The 19250-nt window shown below is 36.1% G+C and overlaps 2 protein-coding genes, 1 long non-coding RNA gene and 2 other non-coding genes across 18 annotated transcripts; 1 reads left to right on the plus strand and 4 right to left on the minus strand.

The window, feature by feature from the left end:
- Positions 1–304: 304 nt before the first annotated feature.
- On the minus strand, positions 305–392 carry LOC147569800 (small nucleolar RNA snoR14). The gene has a single exon (XR_015231667.1). It is a non-coding gene; the product is annotated as a small nucleolar RNA snoR14 (small nucleolar RNA).
- A 107-nt stretch (positions 393–499) lies between these two features.
- Positions 500–589, minus strand: LOC147569801 (small nucleolar RNA U61). Its single transcript, XR_015231567.1, has one exon. It is a non-coding gene; the product is annotated as a small nucleolar RNA U61 (small nucleolar RNA).
- Positions 590–1645: 1056 nt separating this feature from the next.
- On the minus strand, positions 1646–4312 carry LOC147569802 (protein NRT1/ PTR FAMILY 7.3-like). Its single transcript, XM_086656315.1, has 4 exons — positions 3938–4312; positions 3612–3829; positions 2923–3488; positions 1646–2837 (listed from the first exon to the last, which is right to left on the minus strand). Exons 1-4 carry the CDS (start codon positions 4083–4085, stop codon positions 1982–1984), a joined length of 1788 nt encoding a protein of 595 aa, XP_086512441.1. The 5' UTR covers positions 4086–4312; the 3' UTR covers positions 1646–1981.
- Positions 4313–4326: 14 nt separating this feature from the next.
- LOC147569803 (histidinol dehydrogenase, chloroplastic-like) lies at positions 4327–13538 on the minus strand. Of its 14 annotated transcripts, XM_086656320.1 has the most exons (19): positions 13331–13538; positions 12751–12879; positions 11810–11893; positions 11511–11605; positions 11265–11401; positions 10698–10819; positions 10546–10598; positions 10342–10414; positions 9138–9239; positions 8858–8959; positions 8662–8733; positions 8495–8557; positions 8351–8392; positions 7647–7706; positions 7431–7541; positions 6396–6566; positions 5974–6064; positions 5609–5887; positions 4497–4748 (listed from the first exon to the last, which is right to left on the minus strand). In XM_086656320.1, exons 5-18 carry the CDS (start codon positions 11392–11394, stop codon positions 5613–5615), a joined length of 1467 nt encoding a protein of 488 aa, XP_086512446.1. In that variant the 5' UTR covers positions 11395–11401; positions 11511–11605; positions 11810–11893; positions 12751–12879; positions 13331–13538; the 3' UTR covers positions 4497–4748; positions 5609–5612. The 14 variants fall into 14 exon arrangements, 12 of the variants coding, with proteins under 12 accessions (XP_086512446.1, XP_086512443.1, XP_086512442.1 ...); XR_015231342.1 differs by lacking the exons at positions 11265–11401; positions 11511–11605 and having other exon boundaries at positions 4327–4501; positions 4690–4748; positions 11807–11893; positions 12712–12879; positions 13331–13393; XR_015231341.1 differs by lacking the exons at positions 11511–11605; positions 13331–13538 and having other exon boundaries at positions 4327–4501; positions 4690–4748; positions 11807–11893; positions 12712–12879.
- A 3249-nt stretch (positions 13539–16787) lies between these two features.
- LOC147569804 (uncharacterized) lies at positions 16788–19134 on the plus strand. The gene is made up of 2 exons (XR_015231343.1): positions 16788–16894; positions 18530–19134. It is a non-coding gene; the product is annotated as an uncharacterized LOC147569804 (long non-coding RNA).
- The last annotated feature ends 116 nt before the right edge of the window (positions 19135–19250 follow it).

The following is a 19250-nucleotide window of genomic DNA, read 5'->3' on the forward strand; positions in this document are numbered from 1 at the left end:
GAAGCAATTACCTACACTTTACTGTGATAATGTTAGTGCGACATACATGACTCATAATCCTATTTTACATTTGCAAACCAAACATATGGAGTTATACTATCATTTTGTTCATGAAAAAGTACAAAAAAAAAAGACTCTTAAAGTGCTTTACATATCTACGCAACATCAAACTACAGTCCTTTTTACCAAGGGTCTAGTAAAAGCTCGACATGACAAGAATTTCTCTATAGGGTATGAAGAACAAGAAAGATTGTACTGTTTTGGACTTTGGATGGAATTGAAAAAGAGAGAGAGAGAGAGAGAAACGATCAGAACCTGTCGAGATTCAAGAGTAACATCAATTAATTATTAATCAGTGGATTGACAGACCATGAATTTTATCATCATCTCGTTTCTCCTCCACTTCTCTTTTTTCCACCCCCAATAATACACAAATTTCTAATTAATGAAAAAAGATAAACCCTAATACTAATAAAAAGGAGATGAATTGAGTTATTAGTTGCTCAGAACTTCTTAGAGGGTTGTGTTTGCCCGTCACCGACGGATCAATTTGATCCGCCTACAGACACTGTTTTGTTCATCATAGCTACTACTACTAACTTTTAATCATACACAACAAGATATGAGGTTTCTCAATATTAAGTATTTGAACCAAAAAAGAAAAACGTTAATCTAGAGAAAATAGAAAACCCTAGAAAGAACTTGGACACTAGTCGAGTTCATTGTGTTTAGGAAGGAGAGGAGATGCACTTTTATACCAAAGGGAGAAACCCTAATTCGCTCATTTGATGCGGCTACGTCTTCTTGGTCCTCCTCCACCGCTGTTTGCGAATAGGACAGTGAAGTCGCTTTCTCTTTTAACCCTAATTTAGATGACTAGGCCTGTTTGGAGGAGAATTTTATGGGCACTACGTTTCATTATTAGTAGTATTTTTTTTGTTTTTAGAATTTGACTACGATCTACGTTAGTCCTTACAAGGCATTGATGCATTATGAAGATGTAATAAGCACGATAACCGCCTAATTTCAACCGTTTACGAAAGAGGTCTAAAGTCCGACAACAAAGAAGCCTAAAGCCTGACAAATTATTACATTATTTATAGCCTAAATTACATAGGATAAATCTTGATGTCAACTGCTTCCACCGAGATTCGATCCCATGACCTCATGGGCTTAAGAGGGGTGTACAATCGTTACACCAAAGAGCGGTGGACATCTTTTCATATACATTGTATGCAACAAGAAATCGCTCTAGCAAAAGAATAAGACAATTTCTCTCTTTTTCTTTTTTATTGGTAGAGCTTTGATTGGCTCGAACAAATTTTTTTTTCTTTCAAAAGCTAAACACTTTAAGATGTCCCGAAAAACTAATCATAGGTTCGTCTCTCCATCTATTCTGTCTCTCGAACCCTTGACCTAGATGGTGGAAACCAACATGGTAATCATTGACCTCGAACTACTTAAAGTCATGGTTGGCACAGGCCTTCCTTTTTGATGGAATAGTTCATATCATGTACCTAGGAAAACTTTTGTTTCTAATCAATAGACATGTGTTCAACAAAAAAAAAATCAATAGACATGCAGTTTTAGAAGAAAAAGATTCTGCTTCACTGCGTAGAAGAGGACTAGTCGGAGAAAGCATGTAGTCAAGAAACAAAGCATGAGCACTAGTGCGTGTATTTATATCTCAAGTCATCATGAAGTATCGTGTAAAATAGCCTAAAATAACCCCAATACGAAGATGGACATATAACGATATATGTTTTTACGCATTTTTTGTCCCTTGCAATTGGTTAATATGCTTTTGGTCCCTTGGACTAGATTTCTGACCATGCTTATCCTTCTCCGGTTTAAAATTACACACCATTCATCGTATAATCTATCTTGGCATCTTGCTTGAGGTATGGAATATTAACTTCATAGTATATCACTAATGTCCTTTAATTTTGGAGATCTTCCATTTTTTCGTGATTGTTGTCACCTACGATATGATGCTCTTGTCTCTTTCTCCCATCTTGAAATACTTGTACATTCGTGCACACACAACATAAACAAACAAGTCGATCGTTGTCAAGGCTGCTAAGAGGAAGAAAAACCTGTCTAGATGACCTTCGTTAAGATTCTCCGGAATCCATCCTGGCTTACCATCTTTCTTCGTAATTTTCATGACTATAGTCACAAGCAAACTACTAACGTAATTCCCTAACGAAATTGAAGTCATGCAGAAAGCACTTCCAAAGCTTTTTAAACCGTCCGGTGCTTGCCCATTGAAGAACTCCAATTGACCAACATACATAAACACTTCAGAGGCTCCTATTAATACGTACTGAGGGATCTGCCAGAATATGCTCAGAGAACTTGAACCTTCACAATGGGTACAATCTTTGTTAGCAGATTTTTGTCTATAGACTTCAACAATGGCAGCCGAAACCATAGCTGTTATTGCAATAACTAGTCCAACTCCCATCCTCTGAAGCTCTGTAAGTCCTTTAGAGTTTATGCATTTTAGTCTACAGAGAAGGGGGATAAGAACTCGTCCGTAAAGGAAAATGACAGCCGCTACGCTGATAATATTGAAGGTTGACATGCTAGAAGGTGGAATATGGAAGTTTGAAATCTTAGTTTTCATTGCTGCTCCTTGTTCAATGAAGAGGGATGCCATCTGAGTGAAAACTGCTGAGTACAGAATTGTGCACACCCAAATAGGGATAAGTCTCAGTATGGATTTAACTTCTTCAACTTGTGTTACTGTGCTGAGACGCCACGTATTGTTTCGACCATCCTTGTCTTGTAAGGCCAAATCCTTGGGTGTGATGATCGCGGCTCTATCCAGAAACCTAAAAATAAAGGATTGGACTAATATAAGTTCACCGTGTTTGGCTACCATGCTTGGTGAAAAAAAAAGAAAGCTAATCTACTTACTTGAGTCCTCGAGTATGAAGTATTTTTCTTCCACCGTTGATGGCACATTCCGTTCCTTCAACTTCATATAGTTCATCGCCATCTCTCGGCATCCTAGCCCTCCATTTCTTTGCAGCTGCCGCGACAACTTGGGAAAATCTTGAGAGAGGGTTGCCATATGGTTTAAAATGACGGTACTTCGGAGTTCCGACAAGAAACACTACTAATGCAATGAAGGCAGATCCAGTGGATATCCAAAACCCCAAAGTCCACATTCCTAATTCAACCTCAACATAACCCAATACAGTATTTGAAAAGAGATGTCCAAGGTTTAGAGCTAAGTAGAAGTAGCTAAAGAAAGCTCCCTTTTGAGGTTCTTCTTTTGAGTGTTCTTCATCAAATTGATCTGCTCCAAATGTAGCAATAATTGGTTGGTATCCACCATTTCCTAGGGCTATCAAGTATATTGACAGGAAGAATAGTCCTTTTTCGATCGATGAGTGGGGCAGACATTCTAATTCTTGCTTCCCGCAGCCTTTCGGCTTAACTAGAAACATGTAAGAAAACAATGATAATAACGTCGAGCCCTGCATTATAAAAGACAGTAGTTAGGGAGGGCGAAATTCATTTGATTATCGTTAATTAGTTAGACAGCTTCAGACTGTTGACAACGCTTCTTGCCCGAATTTGTATAAGAAAGGGTTACTTACAATGACCAATATAACTTGAAAGATTATACAAGTTTTATATCTTCCCAAATAGGAGTCACTTATGAAAGCACCTACGAGCGAAAACATGTCAACAGTTCCTGTCCATTTACTAACGTTGTTTGCGGCGTCTGCATTGTTTTGTTTTAGAACTCTTGTCAAGAACAATACCAAGTTCACGCCAACACCAAAATATGCCAAAGTAGTCAGGCCATGATTGACTGTTTAACATGAAAAAAAAAGTTTGATTTGGTTTTCTTAGTATGACAGAACAAATTTTCTTTTATGTGAAAGTTGTGTGTGTGAAATAGGATCCTGTGATGGGTTACCTAGTATGATGAAACCAGCAAACCATCTGCCAGTTTTTCGACGAATAGCAGGACGACCATGCCGATCAACAGTTCCATCAAGAGTTGGTTCTTGATCATCATCTTGTACTGTTTCATGTTCACCCAATTCATCACGTCCTTCTCTCATTTTCTCATATATGAATCTTTACTCCATATTTTTCTTTCTTTTTCAACCAAAAGCAAGTTATTCTATTTAATTAGTCGATCATACATGATATATCTATTATAAACTTTTTTTTCATTAATTATACCACCAATCAATTGTTGTTACTTAAGAGACATTGGGTTACTGTGAATTAAGGTGAATGTTGTGTCAAATCCCACCCAAACGAGAAGAGGGAGCAATTATAAATGAGAAGATAATAATGTGGACGTATGCAAATTCCACCTTTAGATTTACATAATTTTCAGCTTCTTTTTAGTTTAAGAGTTTCACGACTATCATATTTCCTTCGTTTCTGCATTGTTTAATCATTTCTATAGTTGTTTCCACATTAACCAAAATGTTTCTATTTCTAAGCGGACCAAAACACAAAACTTGACCTAAAATTATACCTTTGTTTCATAATAGTCCTCCAATTTCAACAAATACAACAATCATCAACTGCAATTTGGAGTTCCTTAAAAGAATTTTCGAGATCCAAAGAACCACAAAATGGTGCTGAAATCAGGATGCTTTTTTTGCTCCTTGTTTAAAAAGAGAAGGAAACATTCAATTGTTTAAACACCACGATTTTAAGTTGTAACATTTGGAGAGTCTTGTTGTTCGCTCCGCTGGGTAGGAAAACACCTGCAATAAAGATACATCTCTCATCAGGCATCACTTCATATCTTGTAGCCAAAAGAATAATTTTACAAGGTAATTATATCGTGAATGAAAACAATCGAGTTACTTCGTTTCAACAAGCAAATGATGCAAAAAGATCTTATGAAGCAGCTTTTTCAAATCGATGAATCCCAGAACACAGACAAATAGATCAGTGTGCCACATTACTACGCACTAGAATAGCAAAAGGTGACCGTCCTAATTCTATTATGCGGTCATGTAAACGAGTTTTTTTACATTTTACTAATAAATCTTGTTGATATTTCTGAAAGTAGGATTCAGATATTTAGGATAGAAACTGGTACTACTACCTAGGTACTAAATCAATGGTTTTATTCAAGAAGTATATCAACATAAGCGGAAAAATTGACATGGAATCAAAGATAAACATCTACAAAGGATACAAAGATATAAAGTAGGAAGCAAGACAACTTAAATAAAGAAGATAGTGGAACTCGGCTACCCAAGGCCTATTCACATTAGATGGTGAAGGAGAGGGAAACTTCAATTAATCAATTCGTTCAAATGTATAACATCTAAAATACTTGTAACTATTTCTACCTTTTCCAAATAATGTTAAGTTGTAAACGAAATGAAGAATATGGATTAAATATCCAAACCAGACCAACTCTCAAGTACTTGCATAATCAACTCACCACATAGATGTTTAAAGTGATGCCGATACAAAAAATTAGGTTTTTTCTATTGGCCAAATTATCAATGACAACTAGTCTGCACGTCTAATAAAACTCTTTTCGTTTTTGGCTATATCCCTGTTAACTATACAAACATGAAATGTTAAAAAGGGGTGGTAACAGATATACCTTCTCATAGTGGGACCCTTGCTTCAATATCTTGGAGCCGAAGTGTTACAGCTCTCTTGTGGGCTTCCAGTCCTTCCACTTCAGCCATCTTTACCACATGTGGTCCAAGCAATTTTAGCCCTTCCTCCGTCAAACACTGTATAGTTATGAACTTGAGGAAGGAGTCTAGAGACACCCCACTATACATCCTTGAATATCCATATGTTGGGAGGACATGATTAGTACCACTCGCATAATCTCCCATGCTCTCTGGGGTCCAGGGCCCTAAAAATACAGAACCTGTCCCGAAAAATTTCGAAAAACTGTGTTCAAGTCACGCTAATAGACAGTCAACTAAACAGAAAGCAATTATGTACGAATTTTACCTGCATTCTCAACATATTCCTCCCAGTTCTCCGCATCTTTAACATTCAATATTAGATGCTCTGGAGCATACAAGTTTGAAAAGGAGATTGCCTAAAGATGTTTAGAAAAGGTAAATTTTAGTCCTAAATAACAGGGGGTATCGGGTTTTAAGAATGTAGAATCTCAATGACATATTTTCTTCAATACACGACCAAAAATTTACAAACAGAAAATAACAATTATTTATCAGTCTGCTAAGAAAGTGCAAAGAGAATAACCTCGCCACTAAGATTGTCATCTTATCACTTTAGACACCTTAACTATTTAATCAAATTTCAAATTCCTTTACCAACCATTCGAGTCTTACTTTTAAGTGAGGACATCTTTATTTCGCTTTATTGGAGAGTTGATATAACTAGAAAAACAGGTACTGGAAACTCACCTCAATCATATCATGGGCAAACACGGTGAAACTATGGGTAAGTGCTTTTGAAGCAAAATCCCCCCTTGGAAGGTTCTGGCACTGCTTGCTGAGTTCCTTGTCAATGGCTTCCACATCTACACCATCACCAGCAATTACAAGAACAACCTGACTATCAGGACCATGCTCTGCCTGAAAACCACGGAGTAGAAAATCTAAGGCATCAGAAAAGATAATTAGTAACCAAGTAGTTTATGCATCAAATATTAAAACTAGGTTTAGAAATATTTTAAATGCAATGTTGTAAAGCAAATTGGAAAAGCATAGTTTCTGTGGCACAACATATTTTAGGTATTGTACAAAGGTCTAGAAACTCAAACCATAACTACTGACAGATGAGTACAAAGACGAAGTGAACGACAATTAATATTATTGCTCAATACTCGGTAAATGTATACTACTACAACTTGGTCAAGTTGTATCAAGATTTCGAGTATGTTTATAAGGAACTACAATAATAAATCGTCATATTTGATCAGCAACAAATATATGAGAGTTCCAGTAGTGGGTTCGTAATTCCACAACAGAATATTTACTTGTGCTCGAGACTTCTTATCATGACGCAGATAGTTTCATCTGTCAATGTTCAACAGGTTCCATTCATGACGCAGATAGTATCCAAGCGTCTCTCTTCCATCGGAGCAGCCAACTGCCCTCGGCTAAAAAGCTGTCCTTTCTTGATTTCTTCGTCTCTTGGGGGACTTCACCTAATATGCTGTAATCTTTCACTTTTGCCTGCATACTTGCCAGGTACGGCCCACTTTTTATAGGTCCCTATCTTTGTTGTATAGTTTTTTCTTAATTTTGTCAATTCGTTAAAAAAAAGTTCATTTCATGGTATAGAATTCAGGAAATCATCTTAAACCCAATTTGTCAAGAGTTGGACGCCGGAACTGTTACCGCGTTCAGTTTAAGAATAAATTTTGAGAGGTAAGTCAATCTCGGGAATAACTTCACCAGTTAGAACTAGCAGAACTAAATAAAATTGATAGACACCTGAGAGAGAAGATCAGCTGCTACATGCACCGGGCTGGCATGTTTATCAGCAATAACAAGAACTTCAGACGGACCTGCTGGCATGTCAATAGAAACCATGGCTTCACTGTTCTGCATTGAAGATATAAAGGAGCATCTAAGCTTCAAACAAGGTAGAACCACTTGTGATACAGATAAAACATTTAGACCAAGTCAAATCCAGAGTTGGTATCATACTTGGAGAATCATTTTCGCAGCTGTGACATATTGATTACCAGGTCCAAATATTTTCTCCACCTGCAAAATTTGATCGTCATTTAGACCAAAACAGAAACAAAATTTGCATATTTGATGATTGAATTTTGTGTATAGTTCTATAGGCTTAAAGTCCATGTCAATGTTGGTCTCTCTCAAAAAATCATATCACAAGTGTATCAATGTTTTAGAGCTCTAATCAAGTAATCATAATAAATTCAATGTCTACATGGAGTAATTAAATAGCTTCGACAATGGATAACTGCAGGTTTTATCATGTACTAAAACTTTCCATAAGAAACTCGAAATTATCAATTTAATGATATAAATTTCAGACCCCAAAGTATTCGACGAAAATCTCTTTAGTTATTTGCAAACTGCTGAGGTCCTTGGACTTTTCCCTAATCCACATTTTTGCTTAGGCATACAATTTATGCGTCCCAATACCATGAACTCTGACTCATAAGTTGAGGATCCTCCCACCATTAATGATGCCATTTCAAAGCTTACAAAAACTAAAAACAATCATGTAAAGCTGAAGTAGGAAACAGAGAGAGCGTTTGTATAAACTCTGAGTAATCCTCCGTGGACTTAAAATAGTTGATAGGTTATCAGTTTAGAGCTAGTTTCCTAACATTGAAGGCAGACCCATTACAGTATTTGCTTTCACATCATTAAAACATCACCTTGGGGCAAGATGAAGTTCCCCACGCCATAGCTGAAATTGCCTGCATAAAAGGAAATAAAAAGAGGTTATCAACTTTGGAATCCAACATATAACCAAACGTTAAATCTGTTATTTACTAGCTACGTATGTATTGTTTTTAAACCTGGGCTCCCCCAGCTTTTAGAATATGAGTCACACCAGCTTTTTTGGCACAATAAAGCACCTCCTGCAGGAAAAAAGGAGTAACCTCGTTACCTAAGGAAATTAAGGTATAGTCAGATTTGTTGCAAAAAGAAAAGGTAGCACAAGAATATATGTGTAAATAATCACCTTGCAGATGCTACCATCTTGACCTGGGGGAGTAGCAAGAACAACAGTTTTGCATTCTGCAATCTGCGCAGGCTGGTGTACAGAACAAACCAAATGTCAACCATATTTGCTCATTCTTTTAACAAGAAAATTGCAATATGAATACTACAGTAACTGAACCAGTAGATGTATTAGTAACACAAATTAGATTAGTTACCACTGCAAGCATAAGAGCAGTTGAAGGTAAAACCGCAGTACCACCAGGGACATAAAGACCTACAGAACCAATGCACCTCGCCACCCGTTTGCATCTAACTCCCTGGTAAAAATTAGACCCACCAAAGAGGCACAAAATTAAGAAAAGACATGGGGTGTAGGATAAATGATCTTTAAACCAAAACCAATCCAGTGTTTCGGTTCTAACTCCTCATGCTGTTTTCTCATTGGCATAATCAAAAGTATACCGCCTATATGAGAAAAGATTACACATCACTTACTTTCATGTTCTCAACTGTCACCTCGGTAGACTTTTGAGCAGCATGAAATGCATAAATATTGTTGTATGCCACATCAAATGCCTCCTTAACAGCTGGATCAAGCTGCATCAAGTACCAAATAATTGAATTTTTTTCTATTAGAGTCAATACAGTAGTTATTTTACATTTTGCGACATCAACGTGCATCACTTACGAATCACAACCTAAGAAATATGAGTGTCACACAATTGCTTAATGGAGAGGTACCCCTTGTCTCTCTTTGGAAGTCAAGATGGTCTTTATGTCTATATGGAAAAGGCATTCGGTTATCGAGAACGGGAAAAAAGAAGACGAAAACAATATAAATAAAATCCCAAAAATTCTAGACTCGTCCAAGCACCAACCGTACTGAAAACGCAAAGGGTATTATTCTGGCGGGCGTTGAATTAATCTGTTACAAATCATGTTTTCCAACTTTCATCTTGAAATCTAAATCATACAGTCATGACATGACCTGCCACAAATTCAGTGATCAGTTCCATAAACTCTCTAAACTGAGGAGGGACTAAATTTGATATCTCGACATCTGAAGAAAAAACATTGTTATCCTCGTCAACAATGGAGACTCTCAACAATTATATGCCTACTAGCTTCGTAGGTGCCCCTACAAGATAATTACAACTTCGATATCCTCGTCAACAATGGAGTGTCTCCATTTTATCTCCCCCTCTATACCTCTTCCCCTCTCTACACTAAAGAGGGACTAATTGTTAAGCAAACCGTTGGATCAAATTCCAAATGAATGGTCTGCTTTCAGTGAATCAGTCCCTCGAGTGGTGTGCCGTGTGCGGTAGGTTTTCATATCAAGAATACTAAAGTCACCTTGAAGTTCCAAATGAAATGAGCTAGAGAGCTACTTGGTGCCACGTTGGCACCAAATCAGTCTCTACACAGAATTCTCAGATGGGAACTGTTACATCACATCTTCAACCGTCTACAAATATAACTTGACATTGTAAAACCTTGCTACAGAAACAGTAAAACCGTCAAAGAGTAAACCTCTTCGGAAATTGTCATTCAGATAACCTCTAATAGTTGTTATTAGAAAAAAAGAAAAGAAAAAAAACAGGATCTAATAAAAAGCCAATCTAATAAGAGGTGAAAGGTTATTCCTAGTAGTGTGAAGTGTGAACCACATTCATTCAAGAAAAAGTATCACGCAAACCTTCGGATCAGGAAGATCAGCAACTCGGTCGACTATTTTGTGCAGTGTGACTTTGTCGAATCTTGCAGTGTAACTACAGAAGTGAACAAAGACAACTTAGCTTCTTATTTGCAGAACTATTAAACTTCACAATTTAATAAGTTGGAAGTGCACAAGCGTGTAAAAATGAATGAGAAAATAAAAGAGAAGCGTAAAAGAACCAACTCAGAAACTGCAGCATCGCCTCTATCACGAACATCATCGACAATTGGTTGAACCTGGTATAATCAAGCAGGTGATTAGTGGGAACAGAAAAAATTTTAAGGCTTCATTACAAGAATTCATGTTTTCCGGCAACTTCATATCGAAATTCTCACCGTACGAAAAATTGAAGAGAAATCAATCCGAGGACGAGCCTTGAGGCTGTCGATCTCACTCTTATTCAGCTCCGACAGTTTATAAGACTTCATTGAACACCTAATAATATTACTCTTTGGTCCTGTCATCAGCCAAAAGATCTGTGACTTTAAATACCAAGAAAAGAAGACAAAAGAAAATCAACATATCAGATCGATAGAAAGGAAGATTAAAATCCTATTTGCTATTTCCTACAAATTCTGGCAATTATTGCAAATTTGAAATTCTATGGGTTCCATCCACCGGTTAAAGTGGATTTACTGTTAAAATGATATCATCCGAGATTAAAATGCAACAGTAAAGCTCTTATGGACTATTCACAACAAATTGATACTATAATTTTGTTGAGTAGATTTTGTATCTCATTCAAACCCAAATACGATGACTTCAGGCTTTCGTTCAACACAAACTTGAAATCTTGGATATATCAATTGATTAAAGATAGCCGCCTCTCTCTCTCTCTTTCTCTCTCTCACCCTACTTAACGAGGAAAACTGATACAAGGATAATAAGGAAAGAAAGATTACTTGCAGAGAAGAGGAGAGAGGCAATATATAAGTTGTTTGGAAAAGTACCACCATATCTTTGTGAATGTTGGACCAAGGATGATGGAATCGAGCATTTGCTCCGATTAACAGACAAAAGTCGAATATCCATCCACTACCTTCCATCAAAACATATTTGAATGTAAAGAGAGAGAGAAAGTTAAAGATTGACAGATTAAATGGAACTTCAGTGAGAATGTGAACTGATACAAAGATAGTAAGCAATACCAAGGGCGGAGCAAGGGTTCCAAGGCAGACAAAGCTAACCCTTGCCTTGATGTTGGCAGATTTGTTTGAACTTTGAATCAAAGAAAAGGCAAATCCTCTTACAATAACGAACTATTCAGAGTTAAGTACTAAGTAGTAACTACTAGCGAGTACTAAACTAGTAAGGATATGATTCACGGAACAATAAGGATTCAAATTCAGTCATTCAACTTTCAAGAATCAAGAAGACAAGTTATATACATAAAACAAACTAGGGTTTTTTCAAAAGTAAAAGAAATTAGGTTTCAAGAACTCACCACGCTAAATTCAGAAAACCAGAGTACCCCTCTACTACACTTTGTTCTTTCTTAGTTGTTTCAAGCTTCAACTCTATACCTATAAGACTGTAAAAGAGTAATAAATACAAAAACAGTTACTAGTACTTATAAAAGTTCATCGAGCATCAAATATCCACTACTATGAATCTATGAAAGACTGAAATACCAAATATCCACTCAAACGATCGACTCTTAAAGCACAAAAAACAGTAATGAGTACTTGTAAAAGTTCATCGAACATCAAATATCTACTACTATTAGTCTATGACGGATACTGAAATATCACATTTTTCATTCAAATGATCAACTCTTAGAGCATTAAAAAGAGTAATTAGTACTAGTAAACATAAAAGCTCATCACAAGTCTGACACAACTACAGGTATAACACCCCATTAAATGAGATAAAAATATTATCAGATTTTAGGGTATTGATTCGATTTCGAGTGCTGATTTTTACGTAATTCATGTGTTCTTGTTTAATAAATTGTTTTGGATTTGCAGAACACTATACCCGAATGTCGGCCAAGGAAACATCTCTCTTCAATCAACGAACTCTTACAAACACTGGTTCAGTTGATGAGAAACAAAACCCTAAATGGCTAAATGAACCAATATTTTGAATTGACAGGCCATGTACAATAATCCCTAATTTCTGATTAAAAATAACCTAAATCAGAAATATCACATCATTTCACTACCCAAACAACCAATCTTAGTTTTGCTATCAATCCATTATCAATAACATATGATATCCTCACGTACAAAAATCAAAATCTCAACAACAGAAACCATAAAATTACTAGGAAATGAACAAACCAATTTGCACAATCTATAGATAGTCTGAAGAAGAATGACTGGCCTCCTTCGACGAGAGAGAGCTCACAATAATTCGGTAGGGATAATAGCTGAGGGATTTGGTGGCCAGTGCTCGTGAAGGTGGTGGTCGGTGCTAGTGAAGGTGGTGGTCGGTGCTAGTGAAAGTGGTGGTCGTTGGTGAAGAAGAAAAAGATAGTTGCTTTAGGCAGCGGCTATCGGGCACCCAAATATTGTCCTACCTATAAAGTAAGTTTGTCAATGAATATCCTTGATATTCAACACCCGATCCGCATACGTATTCGAATTTTAAAAAAATATCCGAAATTTCAGATTCAGATTCGGATATTCCTTATCTGATATCGGATACAGATACACTCATATTCGATCCGATAAATATCCGTATCCGATAAGTAACATAAAAAATTAATAAAAATTTAAATTTATTCATAATAATATATAAAATGTATGGTTGAGATTTATTATTTAGATCTAATGGTTAACAACTCAAAAAAAAATTTAAATTTTGTTAAAGTTTCGGATATCGGATATTATTCGATATTCGTTGATATTATCGGATTCGGATATTGATTTCTAATATCCGTCGAATAATTATCGGATTCGGATAGCTTATCGGAATCGGTTACGGATATGCCTATATCTGATCTGATAAGCTACCGTTTACAAGCCTGGTATAAAGAATTGTCAAACACAGTTGGACTTTCTTTTGAGTCAAAAAACCAACAACTTCTGACCATTACATCCACCATTCCAATTACCACTACCAATTGATTGTCTAAGTGGTTGATCGTGTTAACATAAACTCTAAAAATTTTGAGGTCTTAGGTTCGATTTCTAGATGAGGTGAAATCTATGGTTATTTAATTTGAGTTATTAAAGATATAAATAATGTAAAAAGTTTGTCGGTTGTTAGGCCTCTTTCATGTTGTTGGGTTTTAGACCCCTTTTATCATTGGTCTAACTTAGACGATTATCGTAGTTATCACATCTTCATGATGTATCAATGCCTTGTAACGAACATAGATCGTAGTCGATTTCTCAAAAAGAAAAACGTTTATAACTGCCAATTTTCTTTCTCCTCCTCTCTGTTCCACAAAAATGGACCCTCTAGTTCTCTTTCTAAAGAGATTATATTCAGAACTATTATATGTTCAAGATCCAATATTGAAAAAAAAAAATCAAAAGTTTTCCTTAACCTTGTACGTGTCCATAAAGAATTCAAAATGTCTTGGCTTTTTAAAGCATGTCTGAGTCAAATAGCAATAATTCGAAACCACTTCTTTATTACACTATATTGGAAACTCCAAGAACTCAATCATATAAGATTTCTAGAGTATTGAAAAAGAGGATAGGATATATAAGATACAATGGAGGATGATGGAAGCAGTACTGGTCAGTGAGTATGTTACCGTCGTGGTAGATGTCAATTTATTTTGGTGGTCAATACGTGGACAATCATTTTTCTTATATGGACAACTATCTTATGTGGACAACTAAAATATTAATTTTTTTATATAGACACCAGTTTCTAAGGGGACATCTCTCTATTATTTTCACTCAAGTCCTCTTAGAATTAGATGTATTATTTTAACACCTCTCTCTTTTCCCATAAACCCCAAGTAAGTTTGGTCTTCTTCTACTACTTCATCTTCATCATCAACCTAAAATTCTAGAGAGAGAATTTTTTTAAAGAAGATTATGACATCAAACAAAGGGAAGAGAATTGTTGAAGGATATTCCTAACTAGAAAGATCAGATCTAAAAACCTGTTAAACTTTTAAAACCTAGAAATCAAAATTTTCAAAGCCCTAGATTTTTTTACAAACAAATAGAGTTGCTCGTGCTTCGGGGAAAATCGACAAAACACGAGAGATCTTAATTTCTGAGTTTTTGTAAAAAAAAGAAAATCTGACTTGCCAATTTCGTAGATTTCTTACGAAAATTTGGCACGACAGAGGGAAACTTGCCACGAAAAATCTAGCATATTTTCGTAGATTTCCCACGAAATTCTAGGAATTTCTTCTTCACTTCGATTTTTTGCCTTGAAATCGTTTTGTATTCTTTCAAACTACCCAAACGAAAATACAAAATAAAATTAAAAAAGTTAGAGTTTTACCTCATCAATGTAGGGTTTGATTAAAACCCATCTAGGGTTTGATAAAAAAAACAAAGGGAAGTAGTAGAAACTATAGTTCACTAAAAAACAAAGAGAAGAGGTAGAAACTATATTTTACTAAAAATTAAGGGAAATGGAGATTGATGAGTTTTATCTTCTTCACATTTAGGGTTTGATAAAAAACAAAAAGAAGTGGTAGAAACTATAGTTTACTTTTAGTAACAGTACAAGAATAAGAATAAGACTAAGAAGAAGGAAGAAGAAGAAGATGCTGAAGAAGAAGACAACTTAAGTTTTCAATTTTGAACTATTATTTTGTTAATGGTCCACAAGTTAGTAACTGTTAGTATTTAAGACTTTATGGAGTTGTCCCCTTATTAAATCAAAATCAACTAAGTCAAGCATAATTGACTCGCACCGGACACGAAAATAGTTGTCCATATAAAAAAAAACAGTTGTCCACCAGGGGCGGTCCGGGCCCAAAGCAACCAACGCGGTCGCTTTGGGCCCCGACATAATCAAGGGCCTTGTATATTGAATGATGTATGTTATTTTTCGAATAATAATTACGTTATAAAGAGAATTTTGACATGGATTGAGTTGTAGCTCACTGGATCAAGAGTTTAGACTTTCTATGAGAGGTCATGAGGTCGACTCCAAATTTTGTTTTGTTTTTTCTACCAAATACTATATAGGGTCCCATAATTTAGTTTCGCTTGGGGCCTCCCACATATTAGGGCCGACCCTGTTGTCCACGTATTGGCCACCTTTACTTTGGAGGTGGTCAGTGAGATCTATAGAGTTTGAATATCTAGGTTGAAGTTTGGATAGATTAGGTAAAGAGGAAGGTTAGATCTCTAGGTTGGGTTGACATCACCCGTAAAGTACTATTTATATCCTAAAAGAGAACTCGGGCTCCAATAGACTTTTGCAGTCAAATGATATTGACTAAGTCAATCTCTTCAGTCGGGGGCCAACAACAATTTTAATGTTATTAGCTGCTCCCCTCTCTTTTGCGTGAAGAAAGAGATAAATAAATGTAGGAAAGAAATGGGGAAGAGGGAAGAGAGAAAATTGGTGGCGGTAGTGATCAAAGGTGGTGGGTCGTGGACAGTGGTCGGAAGTTGTGGTGATTATCGGGGTGAAGATGAAAATTACGTGGTAACAATAACCTAGTTGATTTTTGAACTCAATATGATGGTGCCCCTAAATAAATTTTGTTTGACTTAAAGTTTTATGCTCCAAATAATATTTTGAATGCCCAAACCCACAGACCTTATGTTGTGATCATTAGATTAATTTTTATTTTAATGTTGGATGTTTGTGTTGGGTTCTCTCTACTAATAAAAAAGATTGATGAGATACATTAAACATCCATTTTACCTTGAGTTTCTTGACTCGGTTATGCAAAATTACCCACCGCCTCTCCATTTTCCTTCACCACATACTCCCTCACTAATTTGGTTCTACGAGTTTTGATCAAATCCAATAATATCAGTTCTCTTACATGAAAGAAATAAATCATAGAACTTGTAAGATTTGTTTTCACATATTGATGCGTCTCTGGCGACACTCACTCATTCCACGACATGTATAACACACAGTGGGGTAACTAATCCAAGCTATACAAAACGGGTTCGTATTGCCGTATCGGTTGAATACGACATTAGTTTATTACCATCCAACTTGTAGATGACATCGAATTCCACAACTTAAAAAGAATAGACAGCTCGCAAGTGCACAGAATACAAGTTGTAAGTCTCAGCTAGACATAATATAGTTATGGAATATGGATGTTGAACTTGTGTTACATATGGTATGAATTGTGCCGTCATTTAGCTGGAATTTGGTGCTTTGGCATACTATACAAAAATATCCCACGTTTTTCATTTAATGAATTATTATCATCCGTTGATGGTAACCTCAATCATCCTCATTCATAAATCTTGTGGGTCCGATCTGGCCCACATGAGCCTGATCTGACTCACTAACGAGTCAGCTTAGGCAAGTTGATAGAGATGAATGATAATAAAAGGGATTGATTAAACAGGGAGAACTAAAAGAAAAAGAAGAAATCAAGAAGAATTCTAACACGAGATTTACGCAACCAATTTAGGTACGATTTCTTCTTATTTTCAGTACACCATAACCCTATCTTTTCGTTCCTTTTTATTACAATCCTGTTAAATTTCTTTGTTAGTATTGAATTACAGTTACTAGATTGTTTCAACTGATTAGGGTTTACTATGTGGTACTGAAAAAGAGTAAATTTGATCTTTCATTAAAATATGTCTGATATTAAAATATGAGAAGTTTCAACAACTATAATGAAAAAGAAAAGTTCTTGTTTGTTTGCTATGTTGAATCTCTGGTTATTTGTAGTAATTTGATAAGTTATTGAGCTATAAAAACATGGGTAGATTTTCTTTTTGGAAAGGTTTAGATTCAAACCCTGGTTTTTCCCACTTAGAAATTTAGATGTTACCATTATACCAAAGTGAGCTTGGGAAACATGGGTAGTAGATTTCATCTTTGGGGAATCGCGTATTTTGTAATTAACCCCCCCACCCCTTGTGAGCCGGTTAGCTCATCCGACTCTAGGGGTAGTCCTCTCTTGGGTAATGGACTCTGTGCTTGGTTGGTTTGAGACAAGAAACCTGCCACGTTTTACTATAAGAGTTAATTGAAATTTGAAATACCCATTAAGGCTAGTTGGGATGTTCTTTGTGACGAAAGTGTTTTTGAGTTATAGTTGATATATTTGGGATGTCGTTTGTTCGTCCACTTTGAAGTACTGGTAAATTTAGAGGAATTTCCACCAAATTCCATGGTGATTAAGTGGCATGAGTGCCCTTAAATTCATTACAGGAGCATAATGGTCAACCTTATTGACCATGTTTCGTGTTCCCTCATTTGCTTGATACTTCATCTTGTACAAAATTGACTCAGTTCGGCATTAGAGGATAGTATATTTCAACGAAACACACCATTATAGGTTTTGGTGAGTAGAAATTGGAAATTTTCGGCATTACTAGACCTTGTCCACATAATCAAGTAGGGGTCCTGGACTGTTGCTTTTATACATTGCCGAGTCACTAACACCCTGCCGAATAGTTCGAACCTGAGCAAATAGTTTTCGATTTATGACATTTCCCTAGTTCAGTGACAAAAGAATACAAATTCAAAATATGCTTTAATTCAAAGTTCGATGCATTTCTGAAACAACTACTGCTTATTTAGAGGTTTGGGTATCTTCATTTACACATCATTTTTATTTTGATTGTGCTATAGAATTTGTAAAAAAAATGCACTGTTAGACTTGGGGTCAGGATATGCGAGAAGGAGTACACTGTTTTATAATGTCAAACACATTTCACGCGTTGTTTTGTTTCTTAAAAATTATGCTAAGACAGCCTGACACGGTGTAAACAATGTTATTGGTTACTTAAAAAATGACTAGACAACAGGAACCGTGTACAAGTATAGAAGATAGAAGATCTGTATAAAATGTCGATTGAGTTTAGTTTTCCGAATGTTATATTTGCATGCTTCACCATGAGTGGCAGTATCTGATGAAGACTCGTTAAATTGGCATATTACAGACATCTCTGTTTAGTCTATATTTTGTATAGATGTTATTCCCATCTATTTGGCATCGTCTACAGTTTCAGGAAATATCCGTCTTTATATTCTTGTGTTGTTGGGTGATTGCTCTTGAATTGAAATAACTGTGGTCTCTTGTATTCAACAGTAGTCATTGTATGGATACCAAAGTCCCTGGCAAGGAGGTGTCTCAAGAGCTGACCCGGGAGTCGCTTATTGCTATATCTCAGGATACTGAAGCCCATAGCAAGGAGGTGTCTCAGGAGTTGATTCGAGAGTCGCTTATTGCTATATCTCAGGATAACCAAACCCCTGGCACGGTGTCCCAAGAGCTGGCTCGGGAGTCGCTTATTGCTATCTCTCAGGCAATCCCTGATCAGATTATTTCCGCTGAACTCTCAGCTGAAGACTTTGTTATCCCGGAGTTGGTTGAAGTTAAAGCTGGAGATGGTGCTGCAAGTTATAGATCCAAGCTGATCTCAATTTCATATCCGCAATCACCGAATACTAACACTTTACCAGTGAAAGACTACCACTTCACCAGTTACAGTCGCGACCCTCGGCAATTAGCTTAAAGCTGAACTGTTATACGTTTTAATGTTCAAACCAGTTAAGTTTCCACTCGAATTCGTTGGTATTGTTTTTTTGTTTGATGTAAACTTAAACATAACAACAAATTGTTTTACCAACAAATGTATAAATGTATGCTCTTTTGAAGCCTTTCTTGGGAGGAATACATAATAATGTTTTATATGTTAACATCTCGTTTAGTTCATCTGAAGTTGAAACCCTAGCACTCGGTGTCTTGAATATTTTCTGGCATCTCATGCCCTATTTGTAGTTGTGATGAACTAAAGATTTGTACAGGT

The sequence above is a fragment of the Eschscholzia californica genome, unplaced genomic scaffold, assembly GCF_041429995.1.
Source record: "Eschscholzia californica isolate CP2 unplaced genomic scaffold, dmEscCali1.0.p SCAF_1, whole genome shotgun sequence".
In the NCBI taxonomy this organism is placed as follows: Eukaryota; Viridiplantae; Streptophyta; class Magnoliopsida; order Ranunculales; family Papaveraceae; genus Eschscholzia; species Eschscholzia californica.

Excerpts from the sequence above, each read along its gene's own strand:
- LOC147569802 (XM_086656315.1), bottom strand. The coding sequence starts at position 4,085 with ATGAGAGAAGGACGTGATGAATTGGGTGAACATGAAACAGTACAAGAT. Across the intron at positions 3,830-3,937 it reads TGCTGGTTTCATCATACTAG|TCAATCATGGCCTGACTACT; the intron begins GTAACCCATCAC and ends CATGTTAAACAG. Across the intron at positions 3,489-3,611 it reads TTCAAGTTATATTGGTCATT|GGCTCGACGTTATTATCATT; the intron begins GTAAGTAACCCT and ends TTTATAATGCAG.
- LOC147569803 (XM_086656320.1), bottom strand. The coding sequence starts at position 11,394 with ATGGATATTCGACTTTTGTCTGTTAATCGGAGCAAATGCTCGATTCCA. Across the intron at positions 8,558-8,661 it reads AAGATGGTAGCATCTGCAAG|GAGGTGCTTTATTGTGCCAA; the intron begins GTGATTATTTAC and ends TTTTTCCTGCAG. Across the intron at positions 7,707-8,350 it reads GAACTTCATCTTGCCCCAAG|GTGGAGAAAATATTTGGACC; the intron begins GTGATGTTTTAA and ends CAAATTTTGCAG.